This window comes from Alosa pseudoharengus, unplaced genomic scaffold (genome assembly GCF_046254945.1).
Source record: "Alosa pseudoharengus isolate Yale_2024_CS ecotype anadromous, Long Island Sound unplaced genomic scaffold, YU_APseudo_1.1 YU_APseudo_1.1_scf_16, whole genome shotgun sequence".
NCBI lineage: Eukaryota > Metazoa > Chordata > Actinopteri > Clupeiformes > Clupeidae > Alosa > Alosa pseudoharengus.
The window spans coordinates 30,029,501-30,047,711 of record NW_027468630.1 but is presented as its reverse complement, the minus strand read 5'-3'; the positions used below and the strand labels follow the sequence as shown (position 1 = coordinate 30,047,711).

Genomic DNA, 18,211 nt, shown 5'->3' with positions numbered 1-18,211 from the left:
CCAATTTCATGTTTCATGGCATTATGCATTTTTGATAGACACAGCACGATGCATTTTTCATAGTCATAGTTTAAGTAGCCTACTTGTTTTTGGTTCTTAACAAGCAGGGGAGACCGGGGACAGTTGCAACAGGGGATGGTTGCAACATGTCAATTTTCTCCAATCAGAAACAAGGTAGAGTGATGACACTCACACTGCATATGCTTAGTTGGATGCCCCCCCTAGCAGAGAAAAAGCAAGGAGATTCCTGAACTGCTCCAGGATTTATTGTAAAAAAACTGTTTTTTAGGTATGAAAGTATTTATTTTCTTGAGCTTTGTTTCTGTTAAACTGCTGTCACTGTTTTTGTGATTCAGCTCAAACTTATATGATTTAAATGAGTGATATGTTAACTTTAAGCTACTATGGTTAGCATGTGTCAAGGTCCCCTTGTTTAGCTAGCACACAAGGTTTTATCATGGCTGACAGGAAAGGGGACAGTTGCAACAACTGTTGCAACTGTCCCCGTACAGTCCCGTACAATGCATAAATATGATAATATAAAATATATATTTTTAAAAACATGTTTTACATGACAATAGTCTAAATAAAAGTGAATTGCCTCCCAAATTGTCCCATTCTTTCTATGTCACTAAAGTCCTACTGTATTTTATATCAATTTCAATATTTAACATCTGCACATAAGGCCTACTCATCTAGACAAATCTATAATTGTCATCTAATCAAAGCTGGTGAATAAATAACACTGTAATATTATTATAACTTACATAACTTGTATTTACATACAAAAATAATAATTTTGCTGCACTGACATATATTGTAATATATTGTATTTTTAACATGTTGCAACCATCCCCAAACAATGTTGCAACTGTCCCCGGGCCCAGGGTCAGTTGCAACATCTGACTCCTTACATTGAAATGCAAATTGTGAAAAATGTAGATTCTGTAATTATCTTTAAATGGTTTAGACTATTAACAGACATGTGTAAGTGTATTGTATAAAAAAATGGTTTGTCTAATCCAAACCGTCTCTGAGTAACAGAGCCAAATGCAAAAAGTGTTGCAACTGTCCCCGGTCTCCCCCACTTACAATGACATCAATAAACATTACATTAACATTAGATTAACATTTAAATTAATGTTTAAAAGTAGAGACATAAAGGATAACACTAGATTAATATTTGTTTAAAGTAGAGAGACATAATATCTAACGACAAGGAGCAACCAATATTTGTTTTCTATGCTTTAAGCTAAAGTCTATGATTTGACTGTTTTGATGTAAGTCTGTTGACTTAACAAGGTAGGCCGGTACTAAAAATGAGGATGCTGATGGAGTTTTTTAAACAATAAGCTACCTGGTGGACCTTATTGTAAAGAAAATAATGTCAATAATAATAGCAAAGTTGTGGATGTAATTTGACATTCTGTTGGCTATGTGGAGAGGGCTCTTCAGTAGGCTACTCATGGATATTTGTCAACCTGTTAAAATCAGACTTCTTTCAATACTTGACAGTTTCAACGCAACTTAGTGTGATATAGCAGTGATCGAATGACTCCGACATGATTCAAATGTGAATCATGATTTAAATGTGCAGACATGTGACCTACGGTATGTTGCTCATTAAAAGAAGAACTGAGACACTATGTCTGTTTTGGTACAGTTTGTTTTCTGTTATTGTGTGGCTGTGTGGTCCTCAAAGACAAGAGAGAATGTTTGCAAGATGTGCATATGGTCCAGATCAGCGAACACACACAGAATGAGATGCATGATTACCTCACAGTTTCTATATAAAGCTGACTCAGAGACAACTTTATGAGGTTAGCATCATATCATCTTAGGAAGGAATATAAACTTGCAAATTGCAACTGAAATAGTCATACACGGCTTCCCCCCTTGGATTGCTGCAGAGAAGAAGGGAAGGGGGCATGTTCAGATTGAGGGTGTGGGGGTTTCCATGGAAACACATTTACGTCTATATTTAATGCAAAAGTTGGAGGGGTCTAAAATAGAATGGATAGAGAATTCTCTGGCCTTAATAAGAAAAGAGAAGAGAAAATCAACTGTTTGTGGATCAGTGTGTTTTTCTAGTCAATTCAACTTAGTGACTTGCACTTTTATTTTGTGTCATTTTGTGTATTCATTTTGAACTGTTACTGTTAATGAGTTTAAAAAAACACGGAAAAACAAGTATGTCTGCTTCCTAATGTCACAAGCTTCTTGACAGTGTTGCATAGAGTAATCCAAGTGTGAATTAATAAGGTGTGTGTTAAAATTTCAACCATTTTGATACCACACAGAGGATAAAAACAGGACAGGACAAATGTGGGACATTTTTATCCTAATATTATATCTTCATATTGTAATGATTCATATCTTGCAAAGTTAAATACCACTTGCGCAGCTCATTATCAGGGTTTCTGAGCCTTTATTCAGAGATATTTAGAGCCTTTATTCAGGGGCTCTGTGATGACAGGTGAGCATGTGAGATTTCTTTGTGTTTGCATGGACTTCATGCTCCTGTCTACCACAGAGACTTGGAGAGGAGGCCGGTTCTTCATGTCTGACGTCATCATGCATTACACATGACTGTCCCTCTTGGGACTGCATCAGCAACGCATCTGTGTTTTTTTCTCTCTCTTTTTTGTATGTGTAGCCACCCCTACCTTCTTCCCTTCTCTCTCGCCCTCCCCCTTTGTAATTTTCTGCCTCCATCCCCTCCCCCTCTCCTATTTTCACTGAATTCATGTGAGTAGATGCTCGGCACTGCTCCTCCTTCATGCTACAGGCGCAGGCACATAGACAGAAACATTCTCCTGTCTCTTCTCGGATCAGTGGATAACTGACAGCATTAGGCGTGCTGCTGGCTTTGGGGTGATGAATGTGGGGTCTCAGATCTCTCTCACGCCATCACTTCCTCCTCTTAGCTCTTGAATTTTTGCCATTTTTAGGAGGAGTTTTTCATGTTTTGAGGACAGTAAAATAAGATCAGTCCAGATTTTTGTTTGCAATGTGGTCAAAAGACTGACCTCCCACCTGCTCAGTCCCTCTCTTTTCTCATTTTCCTCAGCACTTTCACTTCTGTTCTGTCTGTTAGCAGCTCCAACATGATTTTCTCTACGGCTGCTTTTGTGGGTGCCACCCTGGGGACAGCTTCAGGAATCCTCACCCTCTGTGGACTCTCTCTCCTCTGCAAATCCTGTAAGAAAGGGAAACTAGAAAGTGCAGCTGGGACTGACCCTGAAAAGGCCAAAGCCAGTGTTCTGCACTCCCTACAGCAGGTAAGCCTAAATTAGCATCACACTCTCACTTGTCTAAATCTTCAGGAGTCATTACAAGTTTTTTTTTTATTATTGCTTTTGGCATTAGGGGTTTTATCTGGTTAAGATGACATAGTTTCAAGCAGATGAAGATTTGAAGTTAATGAAGAGCCATGACAGTATTTAAGATATGAAAAAGGAAAACAAATCCGAAACTAATATATAAAAATATCTGAGACTTCACTTTTTGCCTTTGCCATATAAAGTTGCCTTTAACATGATTTGTCATGTTTAGGATTGTAAAGTGTTTTGTATCCATTGACTCTCCATTGAGACTCAGCCTGAGTCATTTATTTGACCACACAGCTTAGTCATTTTTATCACTTCTACGAGTGAATAAAATGTGGGCCCAACTTTAATAGAAACAAAACATTTGTAAATAATGATTACATAAAAATGTGTTGTATGTCATACCTCTTCACCTCTTCACACTTCCTTGAGAGGTGAACAGCAGATCAGTAATAATCTGTGCAGAATTTGGGTTGCTTCAATTATTTTTGTATGAATGCATAATTCCAATTTAAGTCCAGACTTGTTTTTTGTGAGATGCAATCATTCGTTCCTTAATTAATTAATTCCTTGTGATTTACGTGCAAAACTAATATTCTGTTCAAAGGCCTATCTGATTCTGGAAGAATAAGAGTGATTTGTGCTCACATGTTTAGCAGCATTATGAAAAAGTTCAATGAGAAAAAGGAGCTAAGAGTAGCCAAATTAAGTGAAAGAAAAACTGAGCAGTAAGTTGTAACTCCCTACTGTGTTCATAAAATTAGGATTTAACAGACTCTGCCAGGTTCACAATCATGAGCTGAACAGCTTTTACAGAAATTGTAGGCCTATTTAAATTGTTTCTGCGGTTGTGGAATTGTATTGCCGAGAAGTGTTTCAGAGGCTGTATTTAGAAAACTGCATCCAGGTGCCCACAATTGGTCAAACAGAGAGAAGCACCTTGATGGTTTGCCACTGCAATGTCCTTCTCACAGTGTATCACCACCAAGCACAGTTGTTAATTATCATACAGACCTCAGCTGGAGTGAAATAGCAACCCAATGGTTCTCTGTTACCCAATCTATTGAATCTATTAAAGGATCCCCTCCTCCATAACATCAGATTATGATATGTGTTTAATAAGGATCGATAGGATAGGCTATATGCATATTCAGAATACAATATTCTATTATATCAAGGGATTTAAATACATCTGCTCCATAAGGTATTTTGTTGTTTTTGGAAAACAGATCTCAGTTTTATTCCCATTTAATTTTGCCATACAGAATACTGTGTGGCAATCTTCAGGCTAATGGCATGACATCAAATAGTAGCGTTGCCATTTGGCAAGCCAGCAGGGAGCCATTTGTTTTAATCAGAGGTTCTCAGCTGTAAGGACTGAAGGACTGTGATTCTATTATTAGATCTGTTTTGGCTGAAGGATACCCTGGACTCAACCGATGCAGCTTTGGTCTGAGTATTGTCTACCATTGCTGAAGTATGATGCCTGAGGAAAATCATTGATTATTACATATAAAGAGCTGATTTCAAAAATAGATAATTCAACGTGTCATCTCAATGAATTGCACACTTACACCAACATTTCCCCCAATTCTAAATTCAGAGAGACAATCAAAAAAGAAACAAAGCATTCATGTGTATACAGAGACATAGTGCCATGCATGTTTTGTTATTGCTAGCATAAGTACATCATATGTGTATGTATTTTCATAATAAGTTCTAACCCATTTCACATACACATTTCCATATCATGTTGCATTTACAGGGCTGTAAAACTGAGTTTGAATTATAGTGTAGTGAACAAATAGTGTCGTTATTTGTAAATTAAAGCATCATCAAAGGTGCGAAAGACATTTTCCCTCTGCTGCAACAGTTGCTTGACAGTCAAATAAATAAAGGATTTTGTGCACCACAGGAAGAGACTCATATCTGCTGACTGATCTGTTAGGAGGTAATATATTGGTAGTTTCTCACTGCTAATTGTTATTTTAGCTACAGCTGCAATGAAAAATGAAAAGAATCAAGGCAAAAAGCATGTGAGGCAAGCTAAAAGATCTATTGGGCTTATGAGTTGTCACTGATCATTTTAAAGGCTATGCTCACATCTCTCTTTCTGTGCAAATGAAAAATACCTTAAAAAAGACAAGAAGCTGTCAAAACAAATAGGAAATATTGAAAATATGTCCATTAGTTGGTGCAAAAGATTATTTTCTTTGTTAAGTCATCCAGTTGAGATAACATATTATTCACAATTCACACCAAACACACATGACTTTCCAAGAGCTTGAGTCAAGGGCCCTCCTTTAGAACACAGATGGTGTCTCGGAGTAAGGCATGACTCACACTCACGATTCAGTCACTATGATAAAAAAGGAAAAGGCCATATCTCCATCACGCTCTGGCTTTAGATTGAGTGCAATAGGCTAGCGAGTGATGTAAATGGCTGTCTATCAGAAACATCAGCAGCCAAAGCACTCTCTGAGTTTGTTTGTTGTAATTAGACAGTAAATGCTAGAAACAGGTTAGCATAGTTGCAAAGATGCAAAGTTGCAATTGTAGCCCATAATTGCTCATCCAGTCATACTGTATCTGTTCTAGTTGTATACAGTTGTCCAACTCAATATGATGTCCTTGTAATACCACTGTCTATTAACAATTTGAAATAATGTAATCATAGAAGGTAACACTAGTGGCTGACCTTCATGGCCTGGCTATAAATCAAACCATTTTCCAAATGAAGAAAATATTCCATCCTGATGAGTAGCTGAGTAGCCTACTGTTAATTATCTATCTACGCCTATATCTTTCTTTTGAAATCTCTTCCTCTTCAAATCAGTTTCTCTCCCACACTGCCATGACGTAAATATAATGTTGTGCCCCCCTGACTAAATCTAATACCCGTCTGTGAATTTGTGTGGTCTGTAAAATACCTGACTTCACATTGCTGTTGTATATTTTTGGCTAATCTACATCTTAGTTATTGGTGATCTTTTTTCACCTTCTGACTCCATTATGGATCCATTTGTCTTTAAACTTCTATCCCTCTCTGAACCTCTTAAATACTACGTTGCCTGAGTAAGAGAAAATAGGCACTAATACAGAATTACTGCATACCGACAAGACTCTGTGATGAGGATATGAATGACTCAGCCTGCCACTCAGGAGGGGGTCTACGCAAGAGCTCGATAATGTACTGTTAGGTCTGTGTAGTGTGTGTGGAAACATATTTGAAAGATGTGATCTTGAGCAAAGCTCATTTTCAACAAATCTACAAAGCTCCATTCAAGCTCTCCTGGTGCGAATTGAAATGTCACTACTACCTGTCAACCACTCCACCTCCAGCTACTCTCATTAGGAGTTTGAAAATGTAAACTGTTTTGTGGGATTAGAGTGTTGCTTGTTTGTATTGTAACTTCAAGCTTCTTTTTTAGTGGGGACAGTCGTTTGGGGTGGAGTAGGAGCAGGAACTGGCGTCGTCATGACACTCTAATGCTAAAGACAATACACAGATCATTTGCAGACAATATGCTGTACAATATACTCATTTTATTATTTTATTAGTGCAAGTGTTTGTGTGAGTGTGTGCCATAGGGTATATTTTGTAGGGGAATGAATTGTGATGTCCGATTATTTATATGTGCACTGTAAGGGCGCACTCACACTGGGCACGGTTCACTTGTACTGTACCCAGGCATGGTTGAGCTGCTGTGCTCTAGAATAGGTGCGATCATAAGCCCAACCGTACCGTGCCCCGAGTCCGCCTCCTCAAGCGGACCCTGGCACAGATAAGCGTACCGTGCCCAGGTATGGTACGGAACAATCACACTGGTCAAACAAACAAACGTACTTTGGGTTTCAAATATTTAGGTACGGTATGGATTGTATAGTGTGAGTGCGCCCTAAGAAGTGAAGTGTACTGAATGTAGGCCTAGTGAATAGAAACAAGACTTTTTGTATGTCACAACACAGTCATCATTTTTTCCCCCATATTCTTTCAGTTCAGAGTGGAAAAATCCACAGAACCAATTCAGCCAAAAGCCCTGCTGAATTTCCCCAAAACCTACAAACCTACACCATCAGTCACTTCACCTGAAGTCTTAAACTGTGCTGACCTTGGAAAAACAAAACAAACGACACCGAAGGAAACTGTCAAAGAGTCTGATTCTTGTAACCAAGCAACGGATGGACCAGAAGAAGACTTTGCCATCCCCAGAGAGGGTAAATAAATAAAGTTAGAATTCACCTTGGTATCAATCTTATATACAGTATAAATCAAATGTGGTTTAACTGATCCCTCATCAATATACTGTTATTCTACATATTGTTCACTATCTGTAACTAATCCAGTTTATAAGATAAGATGCATTACTGTATGTATCCCATTATAGGCAATGCTGTGTGACAGCACAAAGACACGTCGGGACTTATTTTCGGATAATTTTCCGGTGTTCTATACATTATCCCTTATGGACACTAAATGTTTTCAATGCTTGCAATGATACTCAGTTACCTCTGCAGAATTGACAAATGAAGCCTCCAGATACAGAATAACTAATGAGGATAAGTTACAGAGTCAGGGCTTTAATCAGGGCATTAGACAGACAATTGAGCTGGTGTATTGTGTTACACTTTTACATTTTCATTTCATTTTTAAATGACAGAATACTGTAACTCCTGGAATCAGATGTCGATGTTGGTCCTTATTTTCCAGATTCCACGGATGACACACCTTGTGGCTCTGAACTGAGCAATGGGATGACAACAAGTAGCTCTATCATCCATCCAAAGCTACACTTTTCTCTCACCTATAACATGCAAAACAAAGAACTGCATGTCACAGTGATAGAAGGTAAGCCAGCATCTCTGGTCCCATAAGTTTTCCACATTTTGTTATGTTTCAGACTCATCTTTAAACACATTCAGTTATTTGTTTCTCATCAATCTACACACAATACTTCAATACTCCACAAAAAAGCAGGTGTTTTGTAAATTTATAAAAAAAAACTAGTGCAGTGCCCATTCAAACATGTCATTCTTGTACCTGCAGCCCAATTACATGCCCGCAGGGATGTCTGCTTTTAAAATAGGATGATCATCATTCCAGCTAAGCATTCAATAATGAATACTGAATATTATATTAGACTATAATTAATGTGCAGTAAGCAGAATTTAGGCATGGCTGCATGTGACATTTTTACAGATCAAAATATGAAGTCACATACTGTATTTGCTTGATCACTTTCTCCAAAACCTTTGACAAGAAAAGAAGGAGGGAGACATCATGTCTGTAGTTCTTCATATCAGTTGGATTAAGTGTACTTTTCTTTAGCAAAGGTGTAACCACTGCCTGTTTAAAAGAAGAAGGAACTATTCCAGAACTGAACTGAACCAGAACCAGAGTGAAGTGTTAAACACATGTGTGCCTGCCGGTAGAACAGCAGGTGTGATAGGCTGTAGAAGAGTAGACAGGACAGGATCCAAAGGGCATGTTGTTGGACGACTTCGCTGAAGCAGTTGAGAGACTGCTTCCTCATCCGCTTCCTCAGGAGAGAAAGAGTCCAACGATGCCATCATGCCAACACAAGGCAAAGCCCTCCTGATAGGTTCATCAAACTGAGCACTTATTTGAGCAACTTTTTCAATGAAAAATGTTGCAAAGTCAGCTGCTGACAGTGAAGTAGCTGATGGTGGTGGTGGAGGATTGAGAAGAGATTTGAAAGTGGAGAACAGTTTTCTACTGTCAGTGGCGCTCTCAATCTTGCTCTGATAGAATGCCTTTTTTCCAAGTGTAACAGTGGATGAAAAAGATGACAGCACAGACTGGTAGTTACTGAGATCATTGTTATCTCTGGATTTACGCCATTTCCTCTCAGCAGCTCTAAGTTCCTTTTGTACTGAGCGTATACTGTTTGTCAGCCATGGATGACGAGGTTTAGAACAAGTGGGTCTTGTGGAAAGCGGACATGCTGCATTCAGATAAGATGCCAGTGTAGAGCAAAGAGTTTCTGTAGCGTCATTAACCTCAAGTGATGAAAATGAACTTGGAGTAGGTAAAGCAGATGTTACTAATGTTGCAAAATGGTTGCTTGGAGAGGCTTCTGATGTTACGCTGGATCGAAATTGTCAGAGGAGGAGCTGCTGGGTTATCCAGGAGGTGCACAGTGAATCTAATGAAGTAATGATCTGATGGATTAGTTTTCAGACCCTTTCAAGTTTTCAGACCCTTTAGGAAAGTTTTCAGACCCTTTCAAGTTTTCCACATTTTGTAATGTTTCCGACTCATCTTAAAATGGATCTAATTAATTATTTTCCCTCATCAAGTGGTCAGACAGGTATCCAATGACTTGATGAGGGAAAAAAATAATTAAATCCATTTTAAGATGGGTCTGAAACATAACAAAAATTTCAATAATAAATATTAAATAAAACAGGCTTTTGCACTCAGTTGTCAAAATGTCTTCAAAGGTCTTGATAATCTGTTGACTGTTGTGGTATATCTGTTTGTGTTCGCATTATGGCAAGAATGCTTGTCCACTCAAACGACTGACATAAAAGTCAGCATAGCATTACCACCACACACACAACTAATTAAATGTGCGCACACATTCTTTTCAACTGACAGTGCCTCAAGCTATCACCACCCTCAGAATGCAGTGACGCTTGAATGTATCTGTCGGCATGACAACCCCCACACCACATCTTTTACAGTGTAATTCATTAAAATATTACCTACGTAGGCCTACAACATGCCAAACCAAGGTGATGAGATTGCAGCCTCTCTAAAAAAGTGTGTCTTATAGATACAAAACCAAAAGTGCTGACAGTGTGAAATTAAAATAAAATGAAATAAGGCTATCCATTATCACAGCATAATCACTCAATCAAACAACATTAGCATAAAGATATAAAGATTCCAATCTTTTCCACCTAATGCTAAATGCAGTTAGTCCACAAATCTTATGTATTAGTTTTGCTTGGTTGAATTAGATAATTCAAATGACACTTTCCTCCCCTAGGGAACAAGATGCTGGTATGCATTTGTAATGATGTGTGACTGTTGTTACTGTTTTTCTGTATTGTGAGAAAATATTTTTTTCATATTGAACATAATAGCCTTCCTTGGTGACAAAATATTTTATGTTGTTATATTTTTGAACAAAATACAAATGTTCAGTAACTACTGATTTGTTCAGTTAATAATACATACATAGTTGTTGAAGCATTAATTCACAATTTCTCTTGGTAATGCATCAGCACAGATTCAAGAGGTTCTCTCAACCTCTCTCCTCCACCATTCTAATGTTTATTTTCCACACCGTGCACGCTGCAGCTCTTCACTCTCTGATTGTCCTCCTCACAGCGGAGCACGTGGCGGTGGAGGAGGGTGGTGAGGGCTACATCGCAGGCCTGCTGACCACAGAGGGGAAGGAGAGGCAGGCTCAGACCTCAGTGCGCCGCCTCATGGGTCACGTTCAGTGGGGAGAAGACCTGATCTTCCCCCTGCCAGATGGGTACCAGGTGGAGGGAGAGGTGTCTCTGGCCCTTCACAGCTGTGACCGATTTTCCCGCAACACCAACTTGGGTGCCATGAGGTTTAAGCTGGCCGACGTGGGCATGATGTCAGATGCAGACTGTTGGGTTGATCTTCAACCTCCAAAACAGGTACACCTCATCAACTAATAAGTGGAAGTGCTCTGTGGTAATCTATGCTCACAAGCTATTGATGAGTCTAGAGGTTTGTCTTCAATCATTTTTGTTTTGAAGCTGCATGTAGCTTGAGAACGAGCACGTAGTGTACATTTTTGTGTGATTACTCCCTCATCTAGATGTTAGTCATGATTAAGCTTTATAAACTACTATTAGATCAAGAGGTAAACCATCCACAGCAGCATCTTCCCCTTCATTTTGTTGGGGCATGTAATCCAAGCCAGGAGTGTGAATTGACATTTCTTATGTCACGCATATATCAAAAAGTGACCTATTACCGCCCGTGCCCTATTTTCGCCCTTTTACGTGTATGTGTCACTTAATATGAATTTCTATTAAAACCAAGATGGCGGACTCCTAAAGAAACACAAGCACCCACCCCATAAGGGTATCTAAATTATCTTTGTACCAAAAATGACATTGTACATTGACTCAAAGAGCTGTAAACAGTGTTGTAAGGCTGTGTGTTCAAAACCACTTGGAGCTCCTGTGGAATTTTTATTTTCATCTGAGCTAATGAGCTGATTACCTAGTGAGGTAGGGGTCTTGGGGGAATAAAAGTGAGTCTGAATGTGGTTTTCAATGCACCACTACATTTTAATGTGCCTCATTGTACCTTGATGGGCGGAGTGAGTGGGCGGAAATAGAGCCCACCAGCCCAGTACCAGACTCCAAGCACAGTAAACAAAATTGGTTATTTTAGGCAATAGATCCTCCCGGTAAGGGAGAACCAGATTTTGTTTAAATATACACACTGTATGGCTACTGGAAAATGTAAGGTTCAATATAAAATATTATTTTGAAGTATTATAAAACATCTTTGTTTTCGAATTTTCGAATGAAAGGGGTGGAAATTGGTCCTTTTAAGATAGCATTTATTTACCAAGCTGTTCTCCCCATCATTGCTCCCTAAGTCCTTCTAGTGATGTGGACAGAAATACTCACAGATCAGTATCTAATGAGGCATATGTGGTGTGTGTGTATGTGTATGTGTGTGTGTGTGTGTGTGTGTGTGTGTGTGTGTGTGTGTGTGTGTGTCTGTGTGTGTGTGTGTGTGTGTGTGTGTGTGTGTGTGTGTGTGTGTGTGTGCAGTGTGCTAACATCCACCTGTCCTGCCCTGTCGACTGTCGACAGCAAGTGGGAGCTCTGCAGGCAGGAGACAGTGTGCGTCATCAGAGAATCCCTCAGGGCTTGCTTCTCTCTTTTTTGTTTCATAGATGTGCCATAAGGAATTACAGACTCAATGCATTATTTTCAGGAACCGTGCATTTTGAAGGTTGAATTATAAAAGCTGAGAATAAAAAGCACAGCTGAATTTAGGTTGATTTAGAGTTTACTGAAAACAAATGTGTGTAGTAAAGGATTTGAGGGAGTAGATGAGTGTCCCCTAGGAGGACAGAAGGTGAAGAGGCAGGAAGGTGGGATTGGCAAATGGGGAGGGCTGTGACGCAAGTACTGCGTAACTGCAAAGCGTGGCCATCAATTATTTAACAGTTTGTACATCCAGAGGCCTCCCGTTTCCTTATTTAAAAATTGCACGGATAAGACAGCAGATGGAACAGAGGAGACTAACACATGCAAATTCAACATTTTGAGTCATATGTCATATATATTTTTAACATTTCTTCTCCACAGGACATGCCTTCAAAACATGAAACGTGCAAAAATAGATTTCAGAAAGAGGTCACACAAAGTGTTTGCTTTCACAAGTGTAATTGTATCTGTCTCAGTGGAGTATGTGTAGCATAGATTGAAGTAGGAAATCAATTACCTTATCAATAAATTCAGCCAGTATATAGAGAGGCACTCTTTAGATTCACACCAGGCTTATTTGCCAAGTGCTATAATGAAATAAAATTTGCCCAATAAAGTTCAACATTATATTATTAAGAGACAACTCAGCAACTTAACTCAGTCTAGATCAAATGTGTACTTACACTGATTCAGAAAGACCCTGCACTACATTCACGTCTTATTTTTGTGGCATGATCCTTTTTGAGTCATGCAGGACCTCTCTATTCTCTCTCATCATTCATCATTCATCATATTTCCTAGTTATGAAATCATCTATGCTGTACAGGTTTATAAGAGATATGCCCTCAACCTATTTTAATCAAATCTCTCAATGGTCTTCTGTGACGTTCTAGCAGTCTTACATTAATGAAACCTCTTTTCCTATTTTTAAATGTATGATGCCATGGATGAATTATCTATCTGATAACAATAATGTTTCTCTCTGGAAATGGAAATAGAATGATGGCTAAAAGCATGTGATTTGTCCATCTGTGTGTGAAGTACACCTGCAAGTTATCAACCTCATAGATATTCGCTGATAACGTATTCAGTTTGGGACGTCTTCATACATATTCATTGATGTGCCCGCTAGCCAGAGCAGAAAGCGTTTGACCTTTAACATGAGGCCAGTCATGTCCACTCTCAGTGACCTTTAGCATTAATTATGATAGAGTGTTCTCTCATATACCATATTAATTAGAATTGTGTATTTACTCCAAACAACAGGAGGTGGCCGAATCTGCAGGTGAGATTCTCTTGTCGATTAGCTACCTGCCAGCTGCTAACAGGCTGGGTGTTGTGGTCATGAAGGCGAGGGGCCTCCAATCTGACAGGCTGAAAAACAACATAGGTAAGAACACATGCAGGTACACACTAAATTATTTCTGTCTGTCTGCATAAACCGGATGAACAGAGAGGTTTTTGGAACTGCTAGAAACTGATTGTTTAGGTGTACAAGTACAGCAAAGCTTGTATGATTCAATGTGGCTTGGTAATGTTTTGTGACATTAGCAATAGAGGCTAGAGTAAAACATGTATCAATAGACATTTTTTTTTGAAGTCCGGAAGTTATACCTGCTTCTTGTTATATCACACAGCATTACATGAAACATTATTAACCGTTTGAGATTTTTGGTTCTAACCAATTCAAGTAAGCCCAATATAGGCAAAGTTAAATTAGGAAATTAGGAAAAATTCTGGTTTGAAGCCCTGTTTAAAATATACAGCATTGTTTTCCGTAAGTGAGGCTATTCGCATGGAATTTTCACCAGACATTGGTACTAACTCAGGAAATACACACACACACACACACACACACACATATATATATATACTGTATATTTATATAAACATTAAAGTCTGTAAGTAGAGTTATGTGTAATAAAGGGGAATGACAGAGGAAAAAAATATTGAACCTGTAAAGAAAAAACAGTACACCAAGGCAAGCAAAGGCAAGGAACGAGCTGGAATCTGTAAGTAGTTAGAGAGTAATTATCCCTCCTATCTCCTATATTAATATAAGCTGGGTTAGTACATTTTGATGGGTTATAAAAAGTTTTTTCGTCACCATGGTGTCATACAAGAAACATCTCATGATGGGTAAAACCAAAGAGCTCTCCTAAGACATTTGCAACCTTATTGTTGCAAAAAATATTGATGGAACTGGTTACAGATGTATAAGTAAGTATAAGTATATATACTCTTTTGATCCTGTGAGGGAAATTTGGTCTCTGCATTTATCCCAATCCGTGAATTAGTGAAACACACTCAGCACACAGTGAACACACAGTGAGGTGAAGCACACACTTGCTCAGGGGCACTTCAGCCGTGCCTACTGGCCGGGGTTTGAACCGGCAACCAGTAACAAGTCCGAAGCGCTAACCAGTAGGCCACGGCTGCCCCATGCATTTCCAAACTTCAGAATCTTTCTGTAAGCAGCATTGGGGCCATTATCTGAAAGTAGAAGGAACATAATTGCATTATCAACCGGCTATAGGAACTCCTTGCAAGATTTCTGACCAGGGAGTCAGAAGGATAGACAGAAAAGTAGCCCAAGAGCCAAGGACAAGTTGGAGAAAGCTCCAGAAAGACTTGGAGGCAGAAGGTACAATTGTTACAAAGAAAATCATAGGTAATGCACTCCACCTCCATGGCCTTTATGCACGCTCACCCCGCATGACTCCATTACTGTGGAAAAACATGTCGTTTAAAGATTGCAACACAGCATTTGGACAAGCCTGTGAAATACTGAAAGAATGTAGTCTGGTCAGACTAAAGCAAAATTTTACTTTTTGGATATCATACTACACACCATGTTTGGAAGAGACATGACACTGTACATCACCCTAAAAATACCATACCAACAGTGAGGTTTGGAGGTGGAGGCATCATGGTAAGGGGCTGTGTTTCATCTCATGGTACTGGCAGACTTCATACAGTTAAAGGAATGAAGAATGGAGCCATTTTTTCCGGGAGAATCTTGCCATCCACCAGGATGATGAGGATGAGATGTGGGTGGACCTTCCAGCATTACAATGATCCAAAGCATACAGCAAAGGAAACTCTCAATTGGTTTCAGATAAAGGAAATCAAGGCCCTGACTTAAATCCAATTGAAGATTTCTCGAAGGAACTAAAAATCAGGATTCACAAGAGGGACCCCTGGAATCTTCAAGATTTAAAGACTATCTGTTTAGAAGAATGGGCCAAAATTACACCTGAACACTGCGACTGATTAGTTTCGTTATACAGGAAATATCTTGAAGCTGTCATTACAAACAAAGCCTTTTCCACAAAAGAAATGTTAGTAGGCATGTTCAATACTTTTTTCTTGTGTCGTTCCACTTTATTACACATTACTTTATTTATGGACTTTAATGTTTGGATTTGTATATTGTATATTGTACCTGAGTGTGTCTGTCATTTTCAAGCTCATGGTACTTTCATGGAAAACATGTAATTTTATAAGTTTTCAAGTATATTATGACGATTGACTCCATCCTCAAGTGTAACCACAATAAATGTGTTATTTATTATGTTACTTCTGAATATTGTGGAGACAATGCGGAAACAACTCACTAAATATGGTTATTCACAAGGACTCATGATATTGCAATACGCAAGCAACATTACCATCCACTGACTGATTTGACCCATTTGACTGATTTCAGTAGAACCGTGTTCCCTGTTCTTTAATTCTTCATCCTCTCCTCAGACCTTTCTGTAAAGCTGGCCCTGAAGCACCAGTCCACCAAGCTGAAGAAGAAGCAGACGCGACGAGTCAAGCACAAGATCAACCCTGTCTGGAATGAGATGATGATGCTGGAGGTTCCCCGTGAGATGCTGGCCAAGTCCAGCTTGGACTTAGAGGTGTTCAACCAGACTGGGCAGGGGCAGCTGGAGCCCCTTGGCCACTGCCAGTTGGGTCTTCAGGCCTCTGGCACTGGCCTTCAGCACTGGCAGCAGATGCTAGACAACCCTCGCAAGCAGATCGCTATGTGGCATCCTCTCTTTGTCTGAGACCTCCCTCATACTCTCCCAACTCATCACTTCTGATGTGTCTGTTAAGCCACACTCACAGGCCTGAACAACTGCATATGTTCTCTTGGTTTGTGTTTGTGGGGGTGTCTTTCACTTGGGTTCTCACAGGTACTCATTTTGCACACTTTGAAGAATGGACCCAAACATGCACAGTTACCTGATTCAAAAGTATCATATTTTTGTAAAATTTGCTCTGTGTTTATATTCCACATGGGATTATTTTAAGGGGTCTTATCACAGTCTATCTTGGTTAGTGACTGGGACACAAAAGTGAATCATGGCTAGACAATCCTGCTATGAGTTTAGAGTAGCCTACTGATAAGACCCCTTATGGTGTTATGTCAGTTAAATATTCTCTACAAATATTTTTTTTGTTAGCATCATCAGCCATGTTCAACCCGTCACATTGATCATACACAAAGTTTCCATGATTAAAATTGTGAATATTTAAAGATCATTTCTAAGATTAAAGCACCACTTTAAATAAAGGGTATTTTAGACTCTAGAAGCTGGTCACATACACTATGGCTCAATAAAAAGATGGCTGATATCCCATGTGTCTCCAGCCATCCATCCTCTTCAAGGTTAAGTGCTTGCTTGGGCATCTGCCAGGCAATTGCACAAATGCTTTCCAAAAAACAATCCAGGCCTTTTGGCATTGAAAATATGTTACTGCCCAATACTAAATCACATACAATACAAGTTTTTTTTTTTTCTGTTTCTATTTAACTGTTTAAATGCTCTCAAAACCAAAACCAGTACTTCTGAAGCTGAATTTTACAGAACACATAAACAAGGTAAAAGCACCTCTTACTTTTCAGGTTCATTCAGGTTTCAGGTTTTCAGGTTTCAGGTAAATTATAGTAAATATAAGAAGATGGATAGTTTATGGTATGGTCAAGTCAAAACTACGTTATTGTGTATGTAATCTGGTTTATAGGTATCTGACCCTAAGATTAGTTCTCTAACCAGCAAGCTAACTAGTAAGTTACCGGAATTTTGGTAAAAGGTTCCTTACCAAAGGTTCTGGATTTAATCACATGGATCAGCTACTCTTATCTTTTATGATTTCCACCAGCTCTCATTAAACTACAGTGACTCTATGGAGAGACAAGTATCTCTGCATGTTATATCCATACACTTTAGCCAGCTTCAGGGCCCTAAAACCTACTATGTTTTCAAGTGCTTTTTGTGTTATGAAAGCAGCATTGTTGACTGAGTTATTGTTTGGTTTTTCAAGAGAGATCTTCACATTGTCATGTCATCCTAACCTTACCTACCAAACCTTACTTCATACAGATCATTTATCTTTCCTCAATGTCATTATTTATGTTCCCTGACTATTGTTAAATCAGCTGTAGTCTGAATGTGATGTAAATTGTAAAGGAGACATTACTCTGTCTTATGTGTCTGGGCACAGATCAGCAGAAGTGCTTGCTAGTTCAGCCCAAGCTGCTTAAACAATCCTGTCACGCTTTCCAGTGTACTGTGCTTGAAGGCCAAATTTATTCTCCCTCTCTAAGGAGATGTCAGACCTTATGAACACAAGAGTTATTCAGCCTTTTGTCAAAGGCTTTGGTGCCAGTATGTTTTCGAAAAAGGTTGAATAATTTCTCACAGGCTTGATTTACATAATGTACTGTAATCGGTTCGACACTTTGAAATATAGTAGCAATATGTGTAGAAGCAGCAGTGTTCTTCTGTTTCCTAATATCACAAACAGTAGTTTAGGAGGTTATATGTACCACAGTTGAATAAAATAAACATATCAGCTGTCTGCATACTACTTCCATACTTTTGTGGTACTTTCTAAGTTCATATAGGATATTTGTGATGTTTTAA

The 18,211-nt window shown here is 38.9% G+C and overlaps 1 protein-coding gene across 5 annotated transcripts in view; it reads left to right on the top strand.

Moving 5' to 3' along the window:
* syt13 (synaptotagmin XIII) overlaps nucleotides 1–18,211 on the top strand; it is a 20,219-nt gene extending 2,008 nt beyond the window's left edge. For 2 of the 5 annotated variants that reach the window (XM_076287671.1, XM_076287673.1), the window contains exons 2-7: nucleotides 3,098–3,281; nucleotides 7,328–7,547; nucleotides 8,041–8,178; nucleotides 10,690–10,991; nucleotides 13,557–13,680; nucleotides 16,044–18,211. In XM_076287671.1, coding sequence (XP_076143786.1) covers nucleotides 3,098–3,281; nucleotides 7,328–7,547; nucleotides 8,041–8,178; nucleotides 10,690–10,991; nucleotides 13,557–13,680; nucleotides 16,044–16,348 — 1,273 coding nt within the window. In that variant the 3' untranslated portion in view covers nucleotides 16,349–18,211. Of the gene's footprint in view, nucleotides 1–107; nucleotides 3,282–7,327; nucleotides 7,548–8,040; nucleotides 8,179–10,689; nucleotides 10,992–13,556; nucleotides 13,681–16,043 lie in introns of all 5 variants that reach the window. The other 3 variants (XM_076287675.1, XM_076287674.1, XM_076287672.1) reach the window with 2 other exon arrangements.